General features: G+C 45.8%; 1 protein-coding gene across 4 annotated transcripts in view; it reads left to right on the top strand.

The window, feature by feature from the left end:
- The first annotated feature begins 1,328 nt into the window (after positions 1 to 1,328).
- Positions 1,329 to 25,257, top strand: part of znf638 (zinc finger protein 638) — a 203,750-nt gene continuing 179,821 nt past the window's right edge. For 3 of the 4 annotated variants that reach the window (XM_059650726.1, XM_059650723.1, XM_059650722.1), the window contains exon 1: positions 1,329 to 1,625. In XM_059650726.1, coding sequence (XP_059506709.1) covers positions 1,525 to 1,625 — 101 coding nt within the window. In that variant the 5' untranslated portion in view covers positions 1,329 to 1,524. The remainder of the gene's footprint in view (positions 1,626 to 25,257) is intronic. The other variant, XM_059650727.1, reaches the window with a different exon arrangement.

Here is a 25,257-nt window from a genome sequence, read left to right as displayed (position 1 = left end):
AGAGGATCTTGATTGGTGCAGGCTTGAAGGGCCGATGGGCCTGTTCCTGTGCTGTAATTTTCTTTGTTCTTCTTTGTTCTTTGTTTTGCCATGTTTTCAAATCTTTCAAATGGTGTAATATTCAAACAGATTTGTTTTGTTTTTTGTAATCGACTTCTGTTTTCTTGTCAAAACCAGCTCTCTAGCCTGGTGCACTTCTGTGAAAGATCATTATGTTAAATTAAGAGAAAAATTGAAATGTGATCTATCAAATCAGATTTTATTCTGGGATGGTATTTGACAATTCGAGCCATCAGCAGGGGTCACAACAGTTACAGGGATAAGGTGAGACATTGGATCAGATTAATTTCTGAAAGAAGGGTCTAGACCCGAAACATCAGCTTTCCTGCTCCTCTGATGCTGCTTTGCCTGCTGTGTTCATCCAGCTCTACACCCTGTTGTTGCAGATTCTCCAGCATTTGCAGTTCCTACTATCTCTATGAGTTCAGATTATTTGGTTTTACATAGAACCAGAATTGGTATGATGAACAAAATGGCCTCTTTCTGTGCTGTAACCATTCTATAATTATGTGATAAAAGAAGAGAGAGAGAAAATTAGGGTAATAATGTGTGAGGCTGGATGAACACAGCAGGCCAAGCAGCATCTCAGGAGCACAAATTAATTAAGTGGTTTTGATTAGTGATGCTCCTGTGAGAAACTATGGGACATTTTGCTCTGTTAAAGATGTTGTATGAATGCCACTTGTGGTTGTTTCAGAGGAATTATGTAATTCAGGCCATCGTGGCTATACTAACTCTCCAAAACAGCAATTCAATAAATCTCACTGTCCCTGAAGCCCTGTAAAAATTTCCTATCCAAATAATTACTCATCCATTTTCAAGTTTAGTCTTGCTTCCACTGCCCTTTCAGACAGCATGTTCCAGGCCACGACAAACCATCGCATTTAAAAATAGTTCTATAAATTTTATAAAAATCTTCTATATTGCCACCCAGATAATTGCTAGTTTCACTCATTGTTAGAAGTCTTGGGTACTGTTGTTCATCTTTCCCCTCCACCACCTATAGTCGCTGTAATGTCGAAACACTGGTCCTGTTCCGGGGCTGCCCTCACTGAGACCTCACAGAATTTACTGCGAGATGTTTAAATAGTTTATTAGACCGGAGGCCACCTGTTGTCTGGTTAATAGTGTGGGGCAATGGGAATGGAGTGCAGCTGCTGAACGGGTCTCAAGTGTCCCTCCCCCATCCCCTCACTGGTTGCCTGGTATGTCACAGTTCCTCAGAAGTCCAGTCTCTCTCTCCAACTCAGCTTAGCAGCTCCGAAAAACCTCTGGGATTTCAAACTTCATTGCATTCAGAGGTCAGTGTATGTGATAGAGAAAGAGAGAGAGAGAGAAAGAGAGGCCGGCGAGGGACAAAGCAGGAATTACAGGGAGTTTGCACAGGGATCTGAGCAGTGAACAGCAGCAAAAGGGATCACCAAGGATCCATGAAGATTCCCACTTGATCCCAGCGCTGGGAGAATGGAACAAGTTCAGGGATCTCAGGGCAAGGAGATCAGACACAAGGGTAACAGACTGAAGAAAGCGCACGGTCAGCTCCGGCTGTCAGATCCCATCCAGAGGTAGGGAATACAAAGAGGGTAGGGGGTTCGTGAATCCAGGATTACACTGGCTCCTCGCACTCTTACTGCACAAATCCAGTGTAATCCTAATTTAACCTCATTAACCAGGCTGGTGGGAAACAATTTGTAAGGGACACACTGGTGTAAGGGGGCGAGAGTAAAGGTATTCAGATAAGGGGTCCGGAGAATGGGAATGGGAATAGGATCTCAGGTAATAGGACTGGGTTATGATGCTTAGAGTAGGTGTTGGATAATGGAAATGGGGTGAGGGCATTAGGATGGAGGGTGCTGGGATTAGGGTACAGGGTGAGGGTTGAAGTTAACTGGTTAGAATAATGGGATTAGGATAAGGGGCTGGGGTTAGAGATTGGGTAATGGAATTTGGGTGAGGGGATTGGGGTATGGGATTAGGGGACCAGGACTGGGGTGAGGGATCTGGGGTCAGGTCCAATGGGAGTGGGGCAATAGGATTGGGAATGAGGGGGGCTAGGGTCAGTGGGTGCAGTAATGGGATTGGTTTGAGGGGATTGGGTTAGGTGGTCTGTTGCAATGTGATCAGATTTAGTGGCTGGTACATGAGGTTGATGGGCAGGGTACTAATACAGGTCTGGAGTCTGCTGTTTTCCTTGATGTCTCTCCCTGAGCTGGACCTTAATGTTATTTCTCTCTCAGTGTCAGTGTGTTCCTTGTCCATATTGTTGTGACCTCTAGGATTGACTACCGTTCGTTCTTGACTGCATTTCATCTTCCAGTCTCAGTAAAATGTACCTTCTCTGTCAACTTGAATTAATGTTCCATTTTTCCTAACACTCCTGTCTGTGCTGCCAACTTGGCTCCTGATAAAACAAGGTCTCCAGTTTAAAATTCTCAACCGCGTTTTAAAACCCCTTCATGGCCTCAAGCTCCCCCACCGACCTCCTTCCTTATGTCTGTAATCTCCTCCAGAGGCATGACCCGATGAGATATGTGTACTCCTCTAATTCTGGTGTCCTGCGCATTTCCGATCTTAAATGGTCCACTGTTGATGGCAGTTTCTTTGGTTACTTAGGCCCCCAACAGGGAGTTCCTTGTGAAGCCCCTCTCATTCTCTACCTCAAATTCCTCCTCTTGGAAACTCTTCAAAACCCACCCCTTTTAATTCAACGAGACATGGGTGTCCATATACACCAGTCACTGAAAGTCAGCATGCAAGTGCAGCATGCAGTAAAGAGGGCACGCTGTATGCTGGACATCATAGTGAGACGATTCAAGAACAGGGGCAGGGGTGCCTTTCTGCACTTATACAGGGCATTAGTGAGGCCACACCTGGAATACTCTCTGCAATTTTGATCTCCTTATTTGAGGAAGCATGTTCTTGCTATAGAAGGAGTGCAGCAAAGGTCGACCAAATTGATTCCTGGGAATGGCAGGATTGACGAACAAAGAACACAGAACACAGAACAATACAACGCAGAACAGGCCCTTCGGCCCTCGATGCTGCGCCGATCTTTGAACTAATCTAAGCCCACCCCCCTATACTATCCCATCATCATCTATCTGCTTATCCAAGGACTGTTCAAATGTCCCTCATGTGGCTGAGTTAACTACATTGGCAGGCAGGGTGTTCCACGCCCTTACCACTCTCTGAGTAAAGAACCTGCCTCTGACATCTGTCTTAAATCTATCACCCAGCAATTTTTAGCTATGCCCCCTTGTACAAGCTGTCGTCATCATCCTCGGAAAAAGGTTCTCACTGTCCACCCTATGTAATCCTCTAATCATCTTGTATGTCTCAATTAAATCCCCTCTCTGCCTCCTTCTCTCCAATGAGAACAGACCCAAGTCCCTCAGCCTTTCTCCATAAGGCCCTCGCTCCAGACCAGGCAACATCCTGGTAAATCTTCTCTGCATCTTTTCAAATGCTTCCACATCCTTCCTGTAATGGGGCGACCAGAAATGCACGCAATATTCCAAATGAGGCCGCACTAGCGTTTTGTACAGTTGCTGCAGGACATCACAGCTCCAGAACTCAATCCCTCTACCAATAAAACCTAACACACCATAAGCCTTCTTAATGGGTGGCAACTTTCAGGGATCTATGTACATCGACACCGAGATCCCTCTGCATATCCACACTACCAAGAATCTTCCCATTGACCCAGTATTCTGCCTTCCTATTATTCTTCCGAAAGTGAATCACCTCACATTTATCCACATTGAACTCCATTTGCCACCTTTCAGCCCAATTCTGCAGTTTACCCAAGTCTCCCTGCAACCTGCAACATTCTTCCACACTGTCCACCATTCCACTGACTTTTGTGTCATCTGCAAACTTACTAACCATCCACCTATGCCTGCGTCCGAGTCATTTATAAAAATGACAAACAGCAGTGGTCCCAAAACAGATCCTTGAGGCACACCACTAGTAACCGGACTCCAGGCTGAATATGTTCCATCAACCACCCCTTGTTGACTTCTTACAGAAAGCCAGTTTCTAATTCAAACTGCTAAATCTCCCTCAATCCAATGTCTCTGCATTTTCTCCAAAAGCCTACCATGTGGAACCTTATCAAAGGCTTTACTGAAGTCCATGTATGCCACGTCAACTGCCCTACCCTCATCCATATGCTTGGTCACCTTCTCAACAAACTCAGTGAGGTTTGTGAGACACGACCTGCCCTTGACGAATCCATGCTGACTATCTCCAATCAAATTGTTGCTTGCTAGATGATTATAAATCCTATCTCTTATAATCCTTTCCAAAATTTTTTCGACAACAGATGTAAGGCTCACTGGTCTATAATTACCTGAGTCATCCCTACTGCCCTTGTTGAACAAGGGCACAACATTTGCAATCCTCCAGTCCTCTGGTATTAAACTTGTAGACAATGACGACTCAAAGATCAAGGCCAAAGGCTCCGCCACCTCCTCCCTAGCTTCCCAGAGAATCCTCGGAAAAATCCCATCTGGCCCAGTGGGTTTATCTACCTTCACACCTTCTAGAATTGATAACACCTCCTCCTTACTAACCTTAATCCTTACAATTCTAGTAGCCCGTAACTCAGTCTTCTCCTCTATAATATTCTCCTTTCCCTGAGTGAAAACAGATGAGAAATATTCGTTTAGCACCTCTCCAATCTCCACCGGGTCCACACACAACTTCCCACTTCTGTCTTTGACTGGCTCTATTCCTACCCTAGTCATCCTCTTATTCCTCACATACCTATAGAAAGCTTTAGGGTTCTCCTTTATTCTACCTGCCAATGTCTGCTCATGTCCATTCCTTGCTCTTCTTAACTGTCTCTTTAAATCCTTCCTAACTAATTTGTAACTCTCCATCGCCTCATCTGAACCATCCCGTCTCATCGTCACATAAGCCTCCCTCTTCCGCTTAACAAGAGATACAATTTCTTTAGAAAACCACGGTTCCCTTACCTTATTGCTTCCTCCCTGCCTGACAGGGACATACCTATCAAGGACACGCAATACCTGTTCCTTAAACCAGCTCCACATTTCGATCGTCCCTATCCCCTGCATTTTGCTAACCCATTCTATGCCTCCTACATCTTGCCTAATTGCATTATAATTTCCCTTCCCCCAACTATAACTCTTGTCCTGTGGCATGTTCCTATCCCTCTCCATCGCTAAACTAAAGGTAATCAATTTATCAGAGATAATGGGAACTGCAGATGCTGGAGAATTCCAAGATAATAAAATGTGAGGCTGGATGAACACAGCAGGCCAAGCAGCATCTCAGGAGCACAAAAGCTGACGTTTCGGGCCTAGACCCTTCATCAGAGAGGGGGATGGGGAGAGGGAACTGGAATAAATAAGGAGAGAGGGAGAGGCGGACCTAAGATGGAGAGTAAAGAAGATAGGTGGAGAGAGTATAGGTGGGGAGGTAGGGAGGGGATAGGTCAGTCCAGGGAAGACGGACAGGTCAAGGAGGTGGGATGAGGTTAGTAGGTAGATGGGGGTGCGGCTTGGGGTGGGAGGAAGGGATGGGTGAGAGGAAGAACCAGTTAGGGAGGCAGAGACAGGCTGGACTGGTTTTGGGATGCAGTGGGTGGGGGGGAAGAGCTGGGCTGGTTGTGTGGTGCAGTGGGGGGAGGGGACGAACTGGGCTGGTTTAGGGATGCAGTAGGGGAAGGGGAGATTTTGAAACTGGTGAAGTCCACATTGATACCATTCGGCTGCAGGATTCCCAGGCGGAATATGAGTTGCTGTTCCTGCAGCCTTCGGGTGGCATCATTGTGGCAGTGCAGGAGGCCCATGATGGACATGTCATCTAGAGAATGGGAGGGGGAGTGGAAATGGTTTGCGACTGGGAGGTGCAGTTGTTTGTTGCAAACTGAGCGGAGGTGTTCTGCAAAGCGGTCCCCAAGCCTCCGCTTGGTTTCCCCAATGTAGAGGAAGCCGCACCGGGTACAGTGGATGCAGTATACCACATTGTCAGATGTGCAGGTGAACCTCTGCTTAATGTGGAATGTCATCTTGGGGCCTGGGATGGGGGTGAGGGAGGAGGTGTGGGGGCAAGTGTAGCATTTCCTGTGGTTGCAGGGGAAGGTGCCGGGTGTGGTGGGGTTGGAGGGCAGTGTGGAGCGAACAAGGGAGTCACGGAGAGAGTGGTCTCTCCAGAAAGCAGACAGGGGTGGGGATGGAAAAATGTCTTGGGTGGTGGGGTCAGATTGTAGATGGCAAAAGTGTCGGAGGATGATGCGTTGTATCCGGAGGTTGGTAGGGTGGTGTGTGAGAACGAGGGGGAACCTCTCAGGGCGGTTGTGGCGGGGGCGGCGTGTGAGGGATGTGTTGCGGGAAATACGGGAGACGCGGTCAAGGGCGTTCTCGATCACTGTGGGGGGAAAGTTGCGGTCCTTCAAGAACTTGGACATCTGGGATGTGCGGGAGTGGAATGTCTTATAGTGGGAGCAGATGCGGCGGAGGCGGAGGAATTGGGAATAGGGGATGGAATTTTTGCAGGAGGGTGGGTGGGAGGAGGTGTATTCTAGGTAGCTGTGGGAGTCGGTGGGCTTGAAATGGACATCACTTACAAGCTGGTTGCCTGAGATGGAGACTGAGAGGTCCAGGAAGGTGAGGGATGTGCTGGAGATGGCCCAGGTGAACTGAAGGTTGGGGTGGAAGGTGTTGGTGAAGTGGATGAACTGTTCGAGCTCCTCTGGGGAGCAAGAGGCGGCGCCGATACAGTCATCAATGTACCGGAGGAAGAGGTGGGGTTTGGGGCCGGTGTAGGTGCGGAAGAGGGACTGTTCCACGTAACCTACAAAGAGGCAGGCATACCTCCCAGTCGCAAACCATTTCCACTCCCCCTCCCATTCTCTAGATGACATGTCCATCATGGGCCTCCTGCACTGCCACAATGATGCCACCCGAAGGTTGCAGGAACAGCAACTCATATTCCGCCTGGGAACCCTGCAGCCTAATGGTATCAATGTGGACTTCACCAGTTTCAAAATCTCCCCTTCCCCTACTGCATCCCTAAACCAGCCCAGTTCGTCCCCTCCCCCTACTGCACCACACAACCAGCCCAGCTCTTCCCCCCCCCACCCACTGCATCCCAAAACCAGTCCAACCTGTCTCTGCCTCCCTAACCGGTTCTTCCTCTCACCCATCCCTTCCTCCCACCCCAAGCCGCACCCCCATCTACCTACTAACCTCATCCCACCTCCTTAACCTGTCCGTCTTCCCTGGGCTGACCTATCCCCTCCCTACCTCCCCACCTATACTCTCTCCACCTATCTTCTTTACTCTCCATCTTCGGTCCGCCTCCCCCTCTCTCCCTATTTATTCCAGTTCCCTCTCCCCATCCCCCTCTCTGATGAACGGTCTAGGCCCGAAACGTCAGCTTTTGTGCTCCTGAGATGCTGCTTGGCCTGCTGTGTTCATCCAGCCTCACATTTTATTATCTTGTAATCAATTTATGGTCACTCTCTCCAAAGTGCTCACCCACCACTAAATCAAACACCTGGCCTGGTTCATTACCAAGTACCAGATCCAGTGTGGCCTCCCCTCTTGTCAGCCCTTCGACATACTGTGTCAGGAAACCCTCCTGCACACATTGGACAAAAACTGATCCATCTGACGTACCAGAGTTATAGCATTTCCTGTCAATATTGGGGAAGTTAAAGTCTTCCATAATGACCACCCTGTTTCTTTCACTCCTGCCCAGAATAGTTTTGCCAATCCTCTCTTCCATATCCCTGGAACTTTGCGGAGGCCTATCAAAGACTCCCAGCAGTGTGACCTCTCCTCTCCTGTTTCTGACCTCAGCCCATACCACCTCAGTAGACGAGCCCTCGTCAAAAGTTCTTTCAGCCACCGTTGTACTGTCCTTGACTAACAAAGCCACACCTCCCCCTCTTTTACCACCTTTCCCGATCTTAATGAAAGATTTAAACCCTGGAACCTGCAACATCCATTCCTGACCCTGCTCTATCCATGTCTCTGAAATGGCCACAACATCGAAGTCCCAGGTACCTATCCATGCTGCAAGCTCACCTACCTTATTCCAGATACTCCTGGTATTGAAGTAGACACACTTCAATCCAGCTTGCTGTCTGCCAGCACACTCCTGTGACAGTGAGGTCCTGACCACGTCCTCCCTACGCTCATCCTCCTGTGTACTGGAACAACACCACAGTTTCCCATCCCCCTTCTGAGCTAGTTTAAATCCACCTGAATAGCACCAGCAAATTTCCCACCCAGGATATTAGTGCCCCTCTGGTTCAAGTGGAGACCGTCCTGTTTGTAGAGGTCCCACCTTCCCCAGAATGAGCCCCAACTGTCCATGTATCTGAAGCCCTCCCTCCTGCAGCCACGTGTTCAGCTGAAATCTCTCCCTGTTCTTTGCCTCGCTATCACGTGGCATGGGTAACAAACCAGAGATAACCACTCTGTTTGTTCTAGCTCTCAACTTCCACCCTAGCTCCCTGAAATCCTGCCTGACATCCCTATCCCTCTTCCTACCTCTGTCGTTGGTGCCTATGTGGACCACGACTTGGGGCTGGTCACCCTCTCCCTTCAGGACCCCAAAGACATGATCCGAGACATCACGGACCCTGGCACCTGGGAGGCAACACACCAACCGTGAGTCTCTTTTGTTCCCAGTAAACCTTCTGTCAGTCCCTCTAACTATTGAGTCCCCAGTGACTAACACTCACTTCCTATCCCCCATTCCCTTCTGTGCAAGAGAGACAGGCTCTGTGCCAGAGACCTGCACCCTACTGCATGCTCCTAGTAAGTCATCCACCCCATCAGTATCCAAAATGGTATACTTGTTTTTCAGGGGAAGGACCAAGTCAGTTAGGAACAAATACAGAGATTGCTGGAAAAGCTCAGCATGAATGTTTCAGGCCCCATTATTAAACCTGTGGAATTCAGTACCACATGAAGTGGTTGAGGCCAAAACATTACACGTTTTCAAGGAAAAGGTAGATATAGATCGTGTAGTGAAAGGAATCAAGGGATATGGGGGTACGGGGGAGGTGGGATTAGGGTACTGAGCTCGATGATCAGCCATGATCATGTTAAATGGAAGAGCTGGCTCAGCTGATCAAATAGTCCACTCCTGCTCTTATCTTTTATGTTTAGTGATTAATGGCCTTAAAATCCTGTTACATATCTCAAGGTCATATTTTGTTTGATATCTCCTGGGCAATTTTAATGAATAAAATATTCAATAACATCATCCAGGAGATAGCAAACAAAATATTTCATAAAATATTATATGAACTATTTATCCAATATTATTAAGACAACTTTTGGAGTATTATGTACAATTTTGCTCGGCCTGCTTTAGGAGAGATGTTATTAAACTGGAAAGATTACAAAAAAGATTTGCGTGGATGTTACTGAGGGTTGACTTACAAGGAAAGGCTGGACAGAATAAAATTGTTCGGGGCATAGATAAGGTGATTAGCCAATGTAATTGTACCTGCCTCTATCACCCCATCTGGAAGCTCGATCCATATGTGTGAAAGGTTGCCCCTTGGTTCCGCACTAAATCTTTCCCCTCTCACTATTTCCAAAATCCCATCCCTCGCAATCCCTGACCACACACTCCATTCCCACTGAGTCCTCCCTCCCATTCCCTAATCACTCATCCCATTCCTAAAAACACCTCCCTCTCAATCCCTAATCACTCAGCCCATTCCCAAAATTCCTCCCTCTCAACCCCTAATCACACACCCCATTCCCAAAAATCCTCCCTCTCAATCCCTAATCACACACTCCATTCCCAAAAATCCCTCCCTCTCAATCCCTAATCACACACCCCATTCCCAAAAATCCTCTCTCTCAATCCCTAATCACACACCCCATTCCCAAAAATCCTCTCTCTCAATCCCTAATCACACACCCCATTCCCAAAAGCCCCTCCCTCTCAATCCCTAATCACACACTCCATTCCCAAAAGCCCCTCCCTCTCAAACCCTAATCACCTATTCCTTTCACAAAAACGCCACCCTTTCAATCCTTAATCACTCACCCAACTCCCACCAATCCTTCCCTGCATCTCATTCCCTATTGCAAGTTAGCCACTTCCTCCCCATCCCCACAATCCACGCATGATCTCCATTCACTGACCCTCCCTGATCCCCAAATTCCCATTCCCGATCTCTGGGTTCAGATCCCAGTAGCTGAGTGTGACCTCCTGCTGCTGGGGCTCCATCCTAGCTGCCAATGGCGGCTGTCCTCCCACCACCCATTCCCTTGCCTGTCCCCCTCTCCCAGCCCCAGTTCTCCATCAGTGTTGATATTTTGGAAACAATGAGCCACAGTGTGTTTGACATCATATACCATGAGGCCCTGTCACTCTGCAGACCCTGAACTTGAGTAATCCTAACGGTCAGAGGTGAAGAAATGTAGACAGCGTGATGAATAGTTTAGTATCTTGGCCCACTTGCTGGGGTAGAATGGGCGTGAAAGGTTAAGAGGGAGCAGAATTCTTAAAATGCATTCAGGAGTACTTTTTACAGCCAGTACGGCAGCAGGGCCAACATGAAAGGAGCAGTTCTGAATTTGGCATTGGGTGTTGAAGCTGAGTTGGTGGAAAGGTTATCAGGTAGAGTACATTTTAATGGTGCTAATCATATGTAGTTAGATTGAGGCTAGCTGTGGAACATAAGAGACCAAGGGGGAAGGGCAACTTTACTGAGATGTGATTTATCGTGAACGACCTGAAAACCCAGTGATAAATCAGTGGCAGTGTGCAGTGGGAGGTTTTCAGGGATGAGACAGAGAGGGTTCAGACAAAAAAATGTTCCTGCAAGGAAAAAGAATGAAACCCCCAAATCTAGGCTAATCCATCACTCTTCCTATGCCCCACCCGCCGCCCTCCCAACACATACCAAGTGGTCAAACTGTATACGGACATATTCCGACTGCTTATAGCTTCTCCTGCTGTACACGCCACACTTGTCTGACTTGAACTATCCTCACAGACCCACCATCACTCATCTACAATTGCTCTGTGACACTCATCATCCAACCACACCCAGGCCAACACTTCTTTCAGTTGCTTTCTGCTTTGCCACCTTGGTTAGCACTGCAGCCTCACAGCGCCAGGGACCCAGGTTCGATTCCAGCCTCAGGTGACTCTCTGTGTGGAGTTTACACATTCTCCCCATGTCTCTGTGGGTTTCCTCTGGGTGCTCCGGTTTCCTCCCACAGTCCAAAGATGTGCAGGTTAGGTGGATTGGCCATGCTAAATTACCCGTAGTGTTCAGGGATGTGTGGAATAGGTGGGTTATAGGGGGATGGGTCTGGCTGGGATGCTCTGAAGGTCAGTGTGGACTTATTGGGCCGAAGGGACTGTTTCCACACTGTAGGGATTCTTAAAAAAAAAGCCATCTCGATAGTTTGTCACCTCTGAAAAAGCAGTCAAAATACTGATATTTTCTTTTCTGGATGATACTTGTTAATTTTTTCTTCATCTGAAAAATTCTTAAACACCTCTCCTAAAATTTAAATCTAAGCTATTGATATCCACTAGGACCAATTTCTCAGCACCATAGAATCTGGCCAAAAAGAGCCCTCAAGTTGCAAACCTCACCTCCCCCACCCCCATTAACCATTATCCTTTGCTTCTTGCCATTGAGCCAACTTTAGATCCAACTTTTCACTTGTCCTTGATCCCATAGGAGCCTGCTGACCAGACTGCCATGTTAAAAGCTGAGTTAAAATCCAAGCAGATTACATCACTTGTGTTGCCATTATCAATCTTCCTATTACCTTCTCAAAAACGTTCTTATTCAAACTTTTTTTACTCATTCGTGGGACATGGGCATCATTCATTGGCAGAAATTTATTTCCTGTCCTTTGTTGCCCTTGAGAAGGTGATACTGAGCTGCCTCCTTGAACCGCTACAGTCTATCTGCTGCCTCCTTGAACCGCTACAGTCTATCTGCTGTACGTATTAGGGAGGGAATTCCTTTATTCTTTATACAGTCATGGGATGAGGCATCGCTGTCTGGGGCAGCGTTTACTGCCCCATCCATAATTGCTCAAAGGGCAGTTTAGAGGCAACCACATTGCTGTGGGTCTGGAGTCGCATGTCGGCCAGACCAGGTAAGGCTGACAGTTTCCTTCCCTAAAGGACGTTAGTGAATCAGATGGGTTTTTTCAGAAATCAGCAATGGATTCATGGTCATCATAAGAATCTTAATTCCAGATATATTATTGAATTCAAATTCCACCCTCTGCTGTGGCAGGATTTGAATCCTGGTCACCAAAACCTTACCTGGGTTTCTGGATTAACTGTCCAGACATGACACTACTAAGCCATTGCTTCCCCAAAATCCAGGATTTTGACCCAGCGTCACTGAAGGAATGGTGATATATTTCCAAGTCAGGATGGTGAGTGGCTTGGAGAGCAAATTGCAGGGGGCGGTGTTCCCATGTATTGGCTGCCCTTGTCCTTCTAGGTGGAAGTGGTCAAGGGCTCGGAAGATGCTGTCTGAGGATCTTTGGTGAATTTCTGCAGTGCATCTTGTAGATAGTACACACTGCTGCTACTGAGCATCAGTGGTGGAGGGACTATATATATTAGTGGATGTGGTGCCAATCAAGTGGCTGCTTTGTCCTGGATGGTGTCGAGCTTCTTGAGTGTTGTTGGGGCTGCCTCCATCCAGGCAAGTGGGGAGTATCCCATCACACACCTGACTTGTGCCTTGTAGATGGTGGGCAGACTTTGGGGAGTCGGGAGCTGAGTTACTCGCCGCAGTATTCCCAGCTTCTGGCCTGGTCTTGTAGTCACTGTGTTAATGTGGTGGGTCCAGTTGAGTTTCTGGTCAATGATAATTCACAGGATGTTGATAGTGGGAGATTTTGTGATGGTAACACTTTCGGATATAAAGGTGTAGTGATTAGATTGATAGAAACAACCTTCCCTGTAAAATATCTGCACTGATTGTTTGTGAGTAACCTGTACTTTGGCAACAATTTATCTTGTCCCTAAATGTTAGCAACCCTCTCGTTCTCGAGGACCACAACTGTAGCCACGGAGGACTAGAAAATGATACTCAGAACTTCCCATTAATTCCCCCCATGATTCTCTCAGCAGCAAGCATTCTATTTTATTTGATGCTGTGATTTATCCATTTTCAAAGATGCTGTAAACCTTACCATCTCCCATCTGACCTCATTTATAACATCCAACATTTCACTCTCCCGTTTAACTAAAAATCTCTACCGTTCCTCTCATTTGTGAAGACAGATTTAAAGTGTTCACTGTGAGTCATGCTTATTGTGGGAACGTGAGCTCAAATTGCTCAAGTCTTTAAATATTATTTCTGGGATCAGTGTACAATGGTTCGTTTTAAAAGTAGCATTCGTTCTTTTGAACTGGAGTATTTCATCAAAGAATAGGAAGCTGTAGGAATAGGAGTATTATTCATCCATGTCTTGAGGGTTGAGTCGGTTTTTTGGCGACTGTTCATTATAATAAAGTGATCAAAAGGTTTGGGTAGACTATGTAAACTCCTCTCCTGTCTAACCCCTTCCATGTTTTTAACACAAGCCGGGCAATTTTGCTCCTTAACACTGTTGCACCATTCAATAAGATCATGACTGATCTGTGGCTTAACTCCATATACCTGCCTTTGGCCTATATCCCTTAATATCTTTACTCAACGAAAACAATCTATCTCAGATTTGCTCTTGCTGTCTCTCCCCTCCTGTATCATTCCCAAATACCCATCCCACTCCCTCTTCAAGTTCTACCAGCCCATGCCCCCACACTCCTGTTTTGACCCATCCAGGGTCCCACACCACCATGCCTATCTAAATCGCGTGAAGCTGGGAGCTGCATATGCGTGGGGAGTTTCAAATGATCAGGAACTAAAATCACTGTGGCACAGGTACGAAAGGAATTTCTAATTCGATGAATGAAATGTTAGCCTTCATCTCAATAGTGTGGAATACAGAATGGAGGGTTACATTACAACTGGACAGACTTGTGGTCAGACTGCACCTGGAGTAAGTGTATTCCACTCAGGAGTGAACCTTGGAAAGGATATTTTGGCCTGAGAGGTGGCGCAGAATGATATTGACTTTAAAAAGGTTAAATCATCAGGACAGTTTGTGCTCCCTTGAAAAGAGAAAATTAAAATGCAAGCTAATTGAGACTTTCAAATAGATAAAGGATTGTTTGCATAAACAGAGAGAAGATATTTCATTTGGGATAACAAAGTGTGGAGCTGGATGAACACAGCAGGCCAAGCAGCATCTTAGGAGCACAAAAGCTGACGTTTCGGGCCTAGACCCTTCATCAGAGAGGGGGATGGGGAGAGGGTTCTGGAATAAATAGGGAGAGGGGGGAGGAGGACCGAAGATGGAGAGAAAAGAAGATAGGTGGAGAGGAGGGTATAGGTGGGGAGGTAGAGAGGGGATAGGTCAGTCCAGGGAAGACAGACAGGTCAAGGAGGTGGGATGGGGTTAGTAGGTAGATGGGGGTGCGGCTTGGGGTGGGAGGAAGGGATGGGTGAGAGGAAGAACAGGTTAGGGAGGCAGAGACAGGCTGGGCTGGTTTTGGGATGCAGTGGGGGGAGGAGATGAGCTGGGCTGGTTGTGTGACGCACTGGGGGGAGGGGACGAACTGGGCTGATTGTGGGATTTGGGAGATTTTGAAGCTGGTGAAGTCCACATTGATACCGTTGGGCTGCAGGGTTCCCAGGCGGAATATGAGTTGCTGTTCCTGCAACCTTCGGGTGGCATCATTGTGGCACTGCAGGAGGCCCATGATGGACATGTCGTCTGAAGAATGGGAGGGGGAGTTAAAATGGTTCACAACTGGGAGGTGCAGTTGTTTATTGCGAACCGAGCGGAGGTGTTCTGCAAAGCGGTCCCCAAGCCTCCGCATGGTTTCCCCAGAGGGGAAGTAGAGGAAGCCACACCGGGTACAATGGAAACAGATCTGGCCTATCAAACCTATCCTAATCAATCTCATAAACCTCTTTGGAACCACCTCCAACACATTTATACCCTTCTTCAATAAGGCTGAATGGCCTCCTCTTGTTCTGATGTTCCTAATGCCTCAGCCCAGAATGAGCTGGGATAGACTGTAAACACTGGCTCAGCCAGCAAAGCCCATGAATGGATGTAAGAAAAGTTAGTACGGGGTTGGTGCTCTGTTGTGAGGGAGACGTTATTCCTCTCAGTGGCACAGTATTGCTGAGGCCAAAGTGCTGTCGGGGACAATGTTAAGTGTGAGGTCTGTCAGCAGCTACCTCACATAGTGAGAAAATCTCATCCATCATCACAAGTTGTGTGGTTAGAATTAGGCTGAGAGCTGGTCGAGGATGTCTGCTGATAGCTCAGCTGTGTCCAATCTTTTGTTTTGCTTTTGATTATTCTTTGCCAGAGTAGAATGCACAAGCCAGGCATGGTGTTATCAATACCTCTCAACATTGGAGAGATTGTAACAACTGTTATTAAAAGCCAAGCTCAGAGATTACATAGCGTGTCTACACATTACGAGCCCTAAACTCAGGCAGCCGGCCCTTCAGCCCAGTCTCATTGTTCTGCAGAAACAAGGCTCGTGCTGATTCTGGCTCTCTCTCACTCAAAGAATCGTTTCTTTTCTTTATCATAAAGCCACCCAATGTCACAGCTTTCACATTGCCATGAACCTCAGCTCAACCAAATCCATGCTGCCCAAGCTCTCACTAAAACCCCCTCACCCGCCAGGACAGCATCGCCTCCCCTGCACAGTCTATCCCAGCTCGGTCTTTCTCAGGTGAACTGAGGTCTGTCTGCTCTTCAAGGTAAATGTAAACGGCAAGGCTGTACTTCCCAAAGTCCCATTCTTCCCAATTATCCTTTAATCAACATCCCTTAAAGGTCACTGGACTTGAAATATTAACCCGCTGAGTTTCTCCAGCAAATTGTTTTTGTTTCAAATTTCCAGCATCTGCACTTCTTTGTTTTATTTGACTGAGTTGGATGATCAGCCATGATCGGAGCAGGCTGGAATAACCTCCTCCTGCTCCTATTCTCTGTGTTTCTACGTTACAGCCATAGGCCACTCATAAGCCATTGGCCAGAAATCATTTTGGGATGGCCAACGTTGTTCCTATATTATAGAAATCAAAGTCTTTTCTTCCCCCCTTCTCTGCTCACTAACCGGCACTGGCTTACAGTTCAGCAACAACTCCATTTGAACTTCTCATCTTTGCTTTCAGATCTGCCCATGATCTTGCGTCTCATGATCTCTGTAATGTCTTCCCGCACACAATCCTTTACATAGCTGTGCTGTTCAAAATTTGGCCTCTTGTAAATTTGGCCATTTCATTCTCTCGACCATAGGCAGCTGTGCCTTCAGCTGCCTGGACACTAAGCTCTGGAATTCCCTCATTAAATCTCTCTTACTCCTTAAATACTACCTCTTTGACCAAAGTTCTGGTCCTCTGCCCTAATATCTCCTCAAAGTAGCTTGGTGTCTGATTTCATTTGAAGTGCCTTATGATGGATTATTACATTAAAAGCACAATATAAATATGTTGCTATTTTTTTGCCCAGAGCAGTTTTATGATCTGTACATGTTTGGCTGAGTGTCATATCGCAAAGTGTAGCGGGCCATTGTTTGTGAGTGAATCACAATCCCCTTTCTCACCTTGAATCTCGGATCTCTGTGACAGTGACTCAACATAGCTCCTCTCTCGATTGGCCCTACTCCCTAATTCATCCAGGATCATTGGGGTTCCAGGAAACATGGAGCCTTCACTGGAAGCTTGTTTCAAAATAAACATAGGAACAGACTGACTTGGACTGAAGAGGATGAAAAAAATAGTCACAGCTAGGACACAACTCATTAAATACCTTTTCGCTTTACCCCTCCCGCTGAAAGTTCATCACCTTCAGTTAATAATTTTAAGATCACCCACTGCCTCACAAAACAGCTGATTCCTCATCTCTAGAAGATTCATCTCTAGACCTAACTGTGTGAAACTCTCTACCCACCTCCGACAAATCCCCCATGTCCCAGTCCGGTGTCAGCTGTGACTCAGTGGTATCTCATCTCCGGTCACAAGCTATCCCAATGTAGAAACCTGTAAATAAAAATCCAGGGTGATGCATTCCTGAGGGAGTGTTGCCTTTTCAGAAGTGCCCAGTCTTCAATCATAGTGTTTTAGGACAGTTACAAACAGCATTCTACAAGAAAAATTCAGCAAATCCATTTGCCCAACTTTAGATGCAGCCCTGGAATTTATTTTCTTTTCTGATGCTGTGAGGTATATGGATAGACAAGTTATGCAGCAGCTTTATAGAACTTCAGTGAGGACACACTAGGAATATTGCGTGCAGTTCTGGTCACCAAACTATCAGAAGGATGTGCATGCTTTGGAGAGGGTACAGAAAAGGTTTACAAGAATGTTGTGTACTATAGGGGATTTTGGCTGTGAAGAAAGGTTGAATAGGCTGGGATAACAAAGTGTGGAGCTGAATGAACACAGCAGGCCAAGCAGCATCTTAGGAGCACAAAAGCTGACGTTTCGGGCCTGGACCCTTCATCAGCTGATGAAGGGTCTAGGCCCGAAACGTCAGCTTTTGTGCTCCTGAGATGCTGCTTGGCCTGCTGTGTTCATCCAGCTCCACACTTTGTTATCTCGGAATCTCCAGCATCTGCAGTTCCCGTTATCTCTGAATAGGCTGGGTTTGTTTTTAGTGATAGAAGTTTATAAGATTATGAATGGCATGGTTAGAGTGGAAAGTATGAGGCTCTTTCCCAGGGTGGAGAGGTCAGGTACTAGGGGACGCAGGCTGAGGGTGCTGGAGTCGGGGTTGGGGGGGGGGAATGTTTAAAAGAGATGTGTGAGGCAAGTTTTTCACACAAAGGGTGGTGAGTGCCTGGAACACACTGCCACTGGAGGTGGTGGGAGCTGACACAGTAGCAACATTCAAGAAGCACCTGGATACAGATCTTGTAAGTGAAGACAGTTTTAATATGGAAGGGCAAAATGTGTCAGTGCAGGCTTGGAGGGCCGAAGGGCCTATTCCTGTGCTGTGTTGTTCTTTGGTATTGTTGTTTTTTCTTTATTACCATGAAGGACTCTCCTTCTCAACCTCTCCCATTGCCTTAGGCATGGTGACTCTCAGGTTAAACAATTTCTGATGAAGGGTCTAGGCCCGAAACGTCAGCTTTTGTGCTCCTGAGATGCTGCTTGGCCTGCTGTGTTCATCCAGCCTCACATTTTAACATCCATCCTAGGACGAGCCAAACCTATACTCTCCTCTCCACCTATCTTCTTTTCTCTCCATCTTCTATCCACCTCCCCCTCTCTCCCTATTTATTCCAGTTCCCTCTCCCCATCCCCCTTTTCTGATGAAGGGTCTAGGCCCGAAACGTCAGCTTTTGTGCTCCTGAGATGCTTCTTGGCCTGCTGTGTTCATCCAGCCTCACATTTTATTATCCAGTAACTTTAAGTAGGCTGGTTCGATCAATTGGCTGGATGGCTGGCTTACAATGCACAAGAGGCCAACAGTATATGTTCACTGGTTGGCTGAGATTACAATAAAGGACTCTCCTTGTCTAACCTCACTTGAGCTGTGGTGACTGTCAGATTAAACTGCTACCATTTCTCTCTCTTTCTCTCTCAATATCAAATTAAACCTGCTTCCACCACATCTCGGGCACTTCATTCCAAACCCTAAACCACTCACAGTGCGAGAAAGTTGCTCCTTGCATCACTACTGTTCTTTAATCAGCTTAAACCTTTACACTCTGGTTCTTGATCCTTTCACCAATGGGAATAGTTTTGTTCCATCCAGACTGTACATTTGATCTTCAGCACCTCTATCAAGTCTCAGCCTTCTCTTCTCAAAGGAAAACAGCTCACTTTCTCCAATCTATCTCTGTAAATTTAGATCCTTATCCCCAGAACCATTCTCATGAAGACATTTTCCACCCTCTGTCATGCTTTCACTTCTTTCCTAAAGAATGGAGCCAAGAGCTCAAAGCAATATTTTAGTGTTTCATCAAGAAATGGCATAATTTCATGATTTTTATACTCGATGCATCAATTTATCAAGCCCAGATCCCATCTGCTTTGCTAACCACTTTCTCAACCCAGACTACCACCTTCAACAATTTATACTCCAAGGTGTCCCGACTCCAGCACTCCACCCCACCTAAGAATTATGCCTTTCACTTTATATTGTCTTTCTATGTTCTTCTAACACAGATGAAACACTTCACACTTTATGTATTAAATTACTTGTGCTACGTTGATTCAAACAGTGCAGCTGTTTGAAGCGCCCATCCAAATATTTTTAACTGTTATAGGGTTTCCAGCCTCCACTGTCTTCCCAGACAACATATTCTAGATTCCAGTGAAAAGGTTCTTTTTCCCCAAACCCTCTCTGAATCCCCCTACCTCTTACCCTTCCCTGTTATGATCAAACCCTCAATCAAGAGGAACAGCTGTTCTCTATTTACCCTGTCCATACCGCCCATAATCTCATACACCTCAATCATGTCTCCCCTCAGTCTCCTCTGCTCTAAAGAAAACAATCCAAGTCTTTCTAATCTATCCTTCTAGCTCAATTTCTCTTGCCGAGGCAACATCCTGATAAACTCCTTTTTACCCCCTCAACTGCTATCACATCCTTGCTGTAGTGATGTGACCAGAACTACACACAGTACTCCAGCTGTGTCCTGACCAATGCTCTGTACAACTCCGACATTACCTCCTTACTCTTATATTCTATGCCATGACCAATGAAAACAGGTGCCTCATATGCCTTCTTAACTGTCCTGTTCATATGCTCTGCTGACTTCGGGCATCTATGAATAATTACCCAAGATCCTTCTGCTCCTCTAAGCTGCCCAGTGTCCTGCCATTCATTAAATACCTCACACTTATCAGAGTTAAATACCATTTGCCACTGGCCTGCCATCTGACTAACCAATCTATATCTTCCTGCAACTTACAACTATCTTCTTCACTATTAACCACTCTCCAGATCTTGGTGTCATCTGCAAATTTGCTTAACAATCCCCCACACATTTTCATCTATACCATGTCCGCATGTAACAAACAATAAGGGTCCTAGCATTAATCCTTGCGGTACACCACTGCTCAGTCTACTAGCTTGCTAATGTTCTCTTCGAGGTTGTCATGAAGATCTTATTTCCACATTTGTGTCAAAATTAAACCAAGACAGCATCTTCTTTCTTAGATAAATGAAAAAGATCTCATGTCTATTCTTTCAATTTTCTTCCCCTTAGCTAGCTTTTAGGGTTGTCCAAAGAATGTTCTTTGGGCTGATACCAGGTGAGGGGGCTTTCTTACAAGGAGAGGTTGAGAAGGTTATCAAAACATGTCAGACTTTTAGTGGACTTTACAGAGTAGATGTGGAAAAGTGTTTCCCCTTGTGGGAGAGGCTGGGACCAGATGGCATCATCTCAGCGTAAGAGTTTGTCTATTTGAGACAGAGATGAGGAGGAATTTCTTCTCTCAGAAGGCAGTGAATCTGTGGAATTCATTACAATATGGCACTGGCAAGATTGGGTTGTCAAGTATATTCAAGGCTGAGATAGACAGGTTTCTAAGTATTAAGGGGGTCAAGGGTTATGTGGAAAAGGCAGTAGAGTGGATCTGAAAAATATCAGATCAGCCATGAGCAGAATGTATAGGCCAAATGGCATATTTCTGCTTCCTGCAGTCTCATTCAAAATAGGTTTCTCCTGGGTTTTGTGACTAGTATTTATTCCTCAATCACTAAAGAAACAGATTGTTCATTCATCATCTCATTGCTATTTTGTGTGATCTTACAGTTTTAAGTTTCAATAATGACTGTATTAGGGAGAAGGCACATCACTGGCTTTTAAGTGCACAGGTAGCTGAAAGTTACTACTCTCCTTTAATCTGGACATCGCTGACGCTGTAGTCTGGTTGCTGGCTGCTAATGCTCACTTTAATCTTGTTGGGTCATGAATCTGCCTCAAGAGTAATCTAAGATTATCGTTCTGTCAGAGTATCTCCAAACACCACAATGTAACTGATAGATACAGGTCATCACCCTCTGCAATGACAGACAATCAAGACTTTTCTTCACAGCTTCCAAATGTATTGTCCAAGTGAATTGCCTGTGCTCTTTTTAAAGCTGCATCAGTAATGACAGGGACCCCTCCAGGGTCTTCTTGGACCCTCTACCCTCTACCATTCTTCAGGACACTGTGGCAAGCATGACCCACTAGAAGGAAATTGTGTGTCTTTTAATATTCCTGGAAGGCTTTTATTTAATGGGATGAGAAGGCAGAGAGTTAGGAATCGTCCAATTGGGTAACAGAGTCTGTTCACTTTTTAAGTGGCCTTTTGGGAGCAGGGCACAATGAAGATTAACATATTGAGCTAATAGTAATGGGGACTGATGGAGGTAGGGAGGAGATGGGCATGTCAAGCAACTAAGGTCAATAGTGTGTAGGTGGAGATGTGGTAGGCAGGAGGCCTTATGGTGAAACTTGGGAATTAAAGGATAAGGGGTCAACCGACGTTAATGTTGAAGTTTAGACATGATCTTGTAGATAAAAATGATGGAGCAGGTTCATGGAGTTCCTGCTGTTATCACCGATATATTTCCTTCCATTCTAACATTAACTGGTCCTAGTTCAGTGACTGACTGAACTGCAGACAGGAAGCTCTCACTATCAGATTCCTCAGTTTGTCTTTTTGTCCCCAACACAATCCTACAGTCTCCTACTGGTCTCCTACTTTCTTTAAATGAAGTTCAACACAACATCAAGAAATAGAATCTCATGTTTTATGGTAACTCCTGGATCGTCAGGAACTGGGTAGACCGGAAGAACTTCTCTGTTTAGTGGAGGGATCAATGACCAATAATCACAGATTTAGGGTAAGAGGTGTGAGGTTGAGAGTGGGAACCTGAAACTCACTGCCTACAAAGTGGAGGCAGAAACCCTCATAACATTTAATAAGTATTTTGATGTATAATTGTCACACCAAAGCATGAAAGGCTAGGGGCTAAGGGCCAGGTGCTGGCAAATGTGATTAGAATAATTAGGTGAGAGAGATAATGGGAACTGCAGATGCTGGAGAATCCGAGATAACAAAGTGTGGGGCTGGATGAACACAGCAGGCCAAGCAGCATCTCAGGAGCACAAAAGCTGACGTTTCGGGCCTAGACCCCTCGGCAGAAGGTGCTTTTGACTGGTGTAAAAAACGGACTAAAGGATCTTTCCCTGTCCTGTTGATCTCTATGATTCTTTCATTGATAGCCCATAACAAAGTTATTGGTGTTCCTAAGTTAGACAATGTCCAGTGATACTTCCCTCACCTGGCCTCCAAATGATAAGTAAGCAGATGTTGGGTGTAATGAAAGGATGGGGCTGGTCATGATACTTAGCAGTAAGGAATAAACACTAAAGGTCCCAGTCTAGGCTGAAATGGTGAGGGCTGGCCTCCAGACCTGAAGCAGAATAAAAACTGAAAGAACTGCGGATGCTGTAAATCAGGAACAAAAACAGAAGTTGCTGGAAAAGCTCAGCAGGTCTGGCAGCATCTGTGAAGAAAACATCAGAGTTAAAATTTGGGGTCTGGTGACCCTTCCCCAGAACTGAGGCAGAATAGACAATAGACAGTAGACAATAGGTGCTGGAGTAGGCCATTCAGCCCTTCGAGCCAGCACCACCATTCATTATGATCATGGCTGATCATCCACAATCAGTATCCTGTTCCTGCCTTATCCCCATAATGCTGTTTGGAGGGATAACATTTGCAGAAGAACAGGTAAAGAACGAAGATTGCTTATCCTTCTGATTGACAAACTACAATGACAGTTCATACAATGGCTACATTGAGCTCTGTAAGGTTCAATAGCGGCCCCAGAAAGTCCCACTCCTGCTGCAGTGACAGCTGTCTTCTGATATGTCACTGGATAAATTCTGTCTAACACAAGCTAAAGTTACAAGTGATTATTTTTAACTCAGTGTACAGCCACTGTGCCCGTGTAAGGCGTGAGCAGATTAATAGCTACTCCACGCTTAATGCATTGAGAAGTGCCAGCCCCAACAGTTTAAGAGCTAAATATCTCCTACGGATTATCACATCATGAGGGCTCTGCACATCTACTCACAGGTTTTATTTGCTGCAAATGCCACAGTAAAAAATTCCACACCATGATGTCTGAGAACGAAAAATTGGACAGGTACTGAATGGATTTAGACATTGAGAAAACTCCCTCTGGACTATTCCCATTAAATACTCCCAGGTGTATGTATGAAATAAGTTGCCAGAGGAAGTGGTGGGGGCTGGTACAATTACAACATTTAAAAGGCATCTGGATGTGTATATGAATAGGAAGGGTTCAGAAGGATACGGGCCAGATACTGCCGAATGGGACTAGATTTATGCAGGATATCTGGTCGGCTTGGGTTAAGGTGCTTCCGTTCTGTATATCTCTATGCTCTATGACAGGAGTTGCACGGAGTTAGATTCAGTGTAAAGCTTCCTCTACATTGTCCCCATGAAACACTCCCAGGGCAGGTACCACATGGGGCTAGATACAGAGTAAAGTTCCCTCTGTACTGTTCCCATCAAAAGGTTATCCAAGATTACAAAGAAATCTTGATCAGTTGGGTCATTAAGCTGAAGAGCTTTTCAGATGGAATTTAATTTGGATAGATGCGAGGTATCCCATTTTGGTAAAACAATCAAAGACAAGATGTATACAATTAAAAGCAGGGTCTTGGGCAGTGTTGTAGAACAGAAGGACCGAGGGGTTCAGGTATAGAATTTTTTCAAGTTTGCATCATACGTAGACAGGGTGGTTAAGAAGGCATTTAGCACACTTGCCTTCATTGCTCACACCTTTGAGTACAGGAGTTGGGACATTATGTTGAGGTTGTACAGGGTTTTGGTGAGGCCTTTTCTGGAGTACTGTGTCCTGTTATAGGAAGGATATTAGTAAGCTGGAGTTGGTTCAGAAGAGATTTACCAGGATGTTGCCCAGAATGGAGAGTTTGAGTTGTAAGGAGAGGTTGGATAAGTTGGAACTTTTTCACTGGAGCACAGGAGGTTGATAAGTGACTTTACAGAGGTTTATAAAATCATGAGGGGTATAGATAAGGAGAATGGCAGGTGTCTTTTCCCCACGGTGGGGGATTTCAGGACTAGGGGATATTTTTAAGGTGAGAGGAGAAAGATTTTAAAAAGACATGAGGGGCAATTTTGTTTCATACAGAGTGGTTTGTGTGGAATGAACTTCCTGAGGAAGTGGTGGATGTGGGTACAGTTACAATGTTTAGAAGACATTTAGATAAATACATGAATAAGAAGTGTTTGGAGGGATACAGGCCAAGTGCAGGCACATGAGTCTATTTTAGTTTGGGATTATGTTCAGCATGGACTGTTTGGACTGAAGGGTCTGTTTCCATGCTTTATGACACTATGATCTACAGCTCCCTCTATGCAGTGGCTCAGTGGTTAGCACTGCTGCCTCACAGCGCAAGGGACCCCTCTGTGTGGGGGTTACACTTTCTGCCTGTGTCTGTGTGGGTTTCCTTTGGGTGCTCAGGTTTGCTCCCACAATCCAAAGGTGTATGGGTTAGGTGGCTTGGCCATGCTAAATTCCCATAGTATCCAGGGATGTGTAGGCTAGGTTGATTAGCCATACAAAATACTGGGCTACAAGGATAGTGTAGGGGGATGGGGTGCTCTTTAGAGGGTTAGTGTAGACATGATGGGACAACTCTAAATTGTCCCCATCAAACAGTCCCAGGACAAGGACAGCTCAGGGTTGGATACAGAGTATGTTGTCCCCTTGTTCAAGAAGGGGAGGAGGAACAACCCTGGTAATTACAGACCAGTGAGCCTACTTCAGTTGTGGGTAAATGTTGGAAAGGATTATAAGAGATAGGATTTATAATCATCTAGAAAGGAATAAATTGATTAGGGATAGTCAGCACGATTTTGTAAAGGTTAGGTCATGCCTCACAAACTTTATTGAGTTCCTTGAGAAGGTGACCAAACAGGTGGATGAGGGTAAAGCAGGTGATGTGGTGTACATGGATTTCAGCAAGGTGTTTGATAACATTCCCCACAGTAGGCTATTGCAGAAAATATGGAATCATGGGATTGAGGGTGATTTAGCAGTTTGGATCAAAAATTGGCTAGTTGTA

Source organism: Stegostoma tigrinum, chromosome 1 (assembly GCF_030684315.1).
Source record: "Stegostoma tigrinum isolate sSteTig4 chromosome 1, sSteTig4.hap1, whole genome shotgun sequence".
In the NCBI taxonomy this organism is placed as follows: Eukaryota; Metazoa; Chordata; class Chondrichthyes; order Orectolobiformes; family Stegostomatidae; genus Stegostoma; species Stegostoma tigrinum.
Note: the sequence above shows the minus strand (reverse complement) of the source record. Positions and strands in the feature narration are given on the sequence as shown.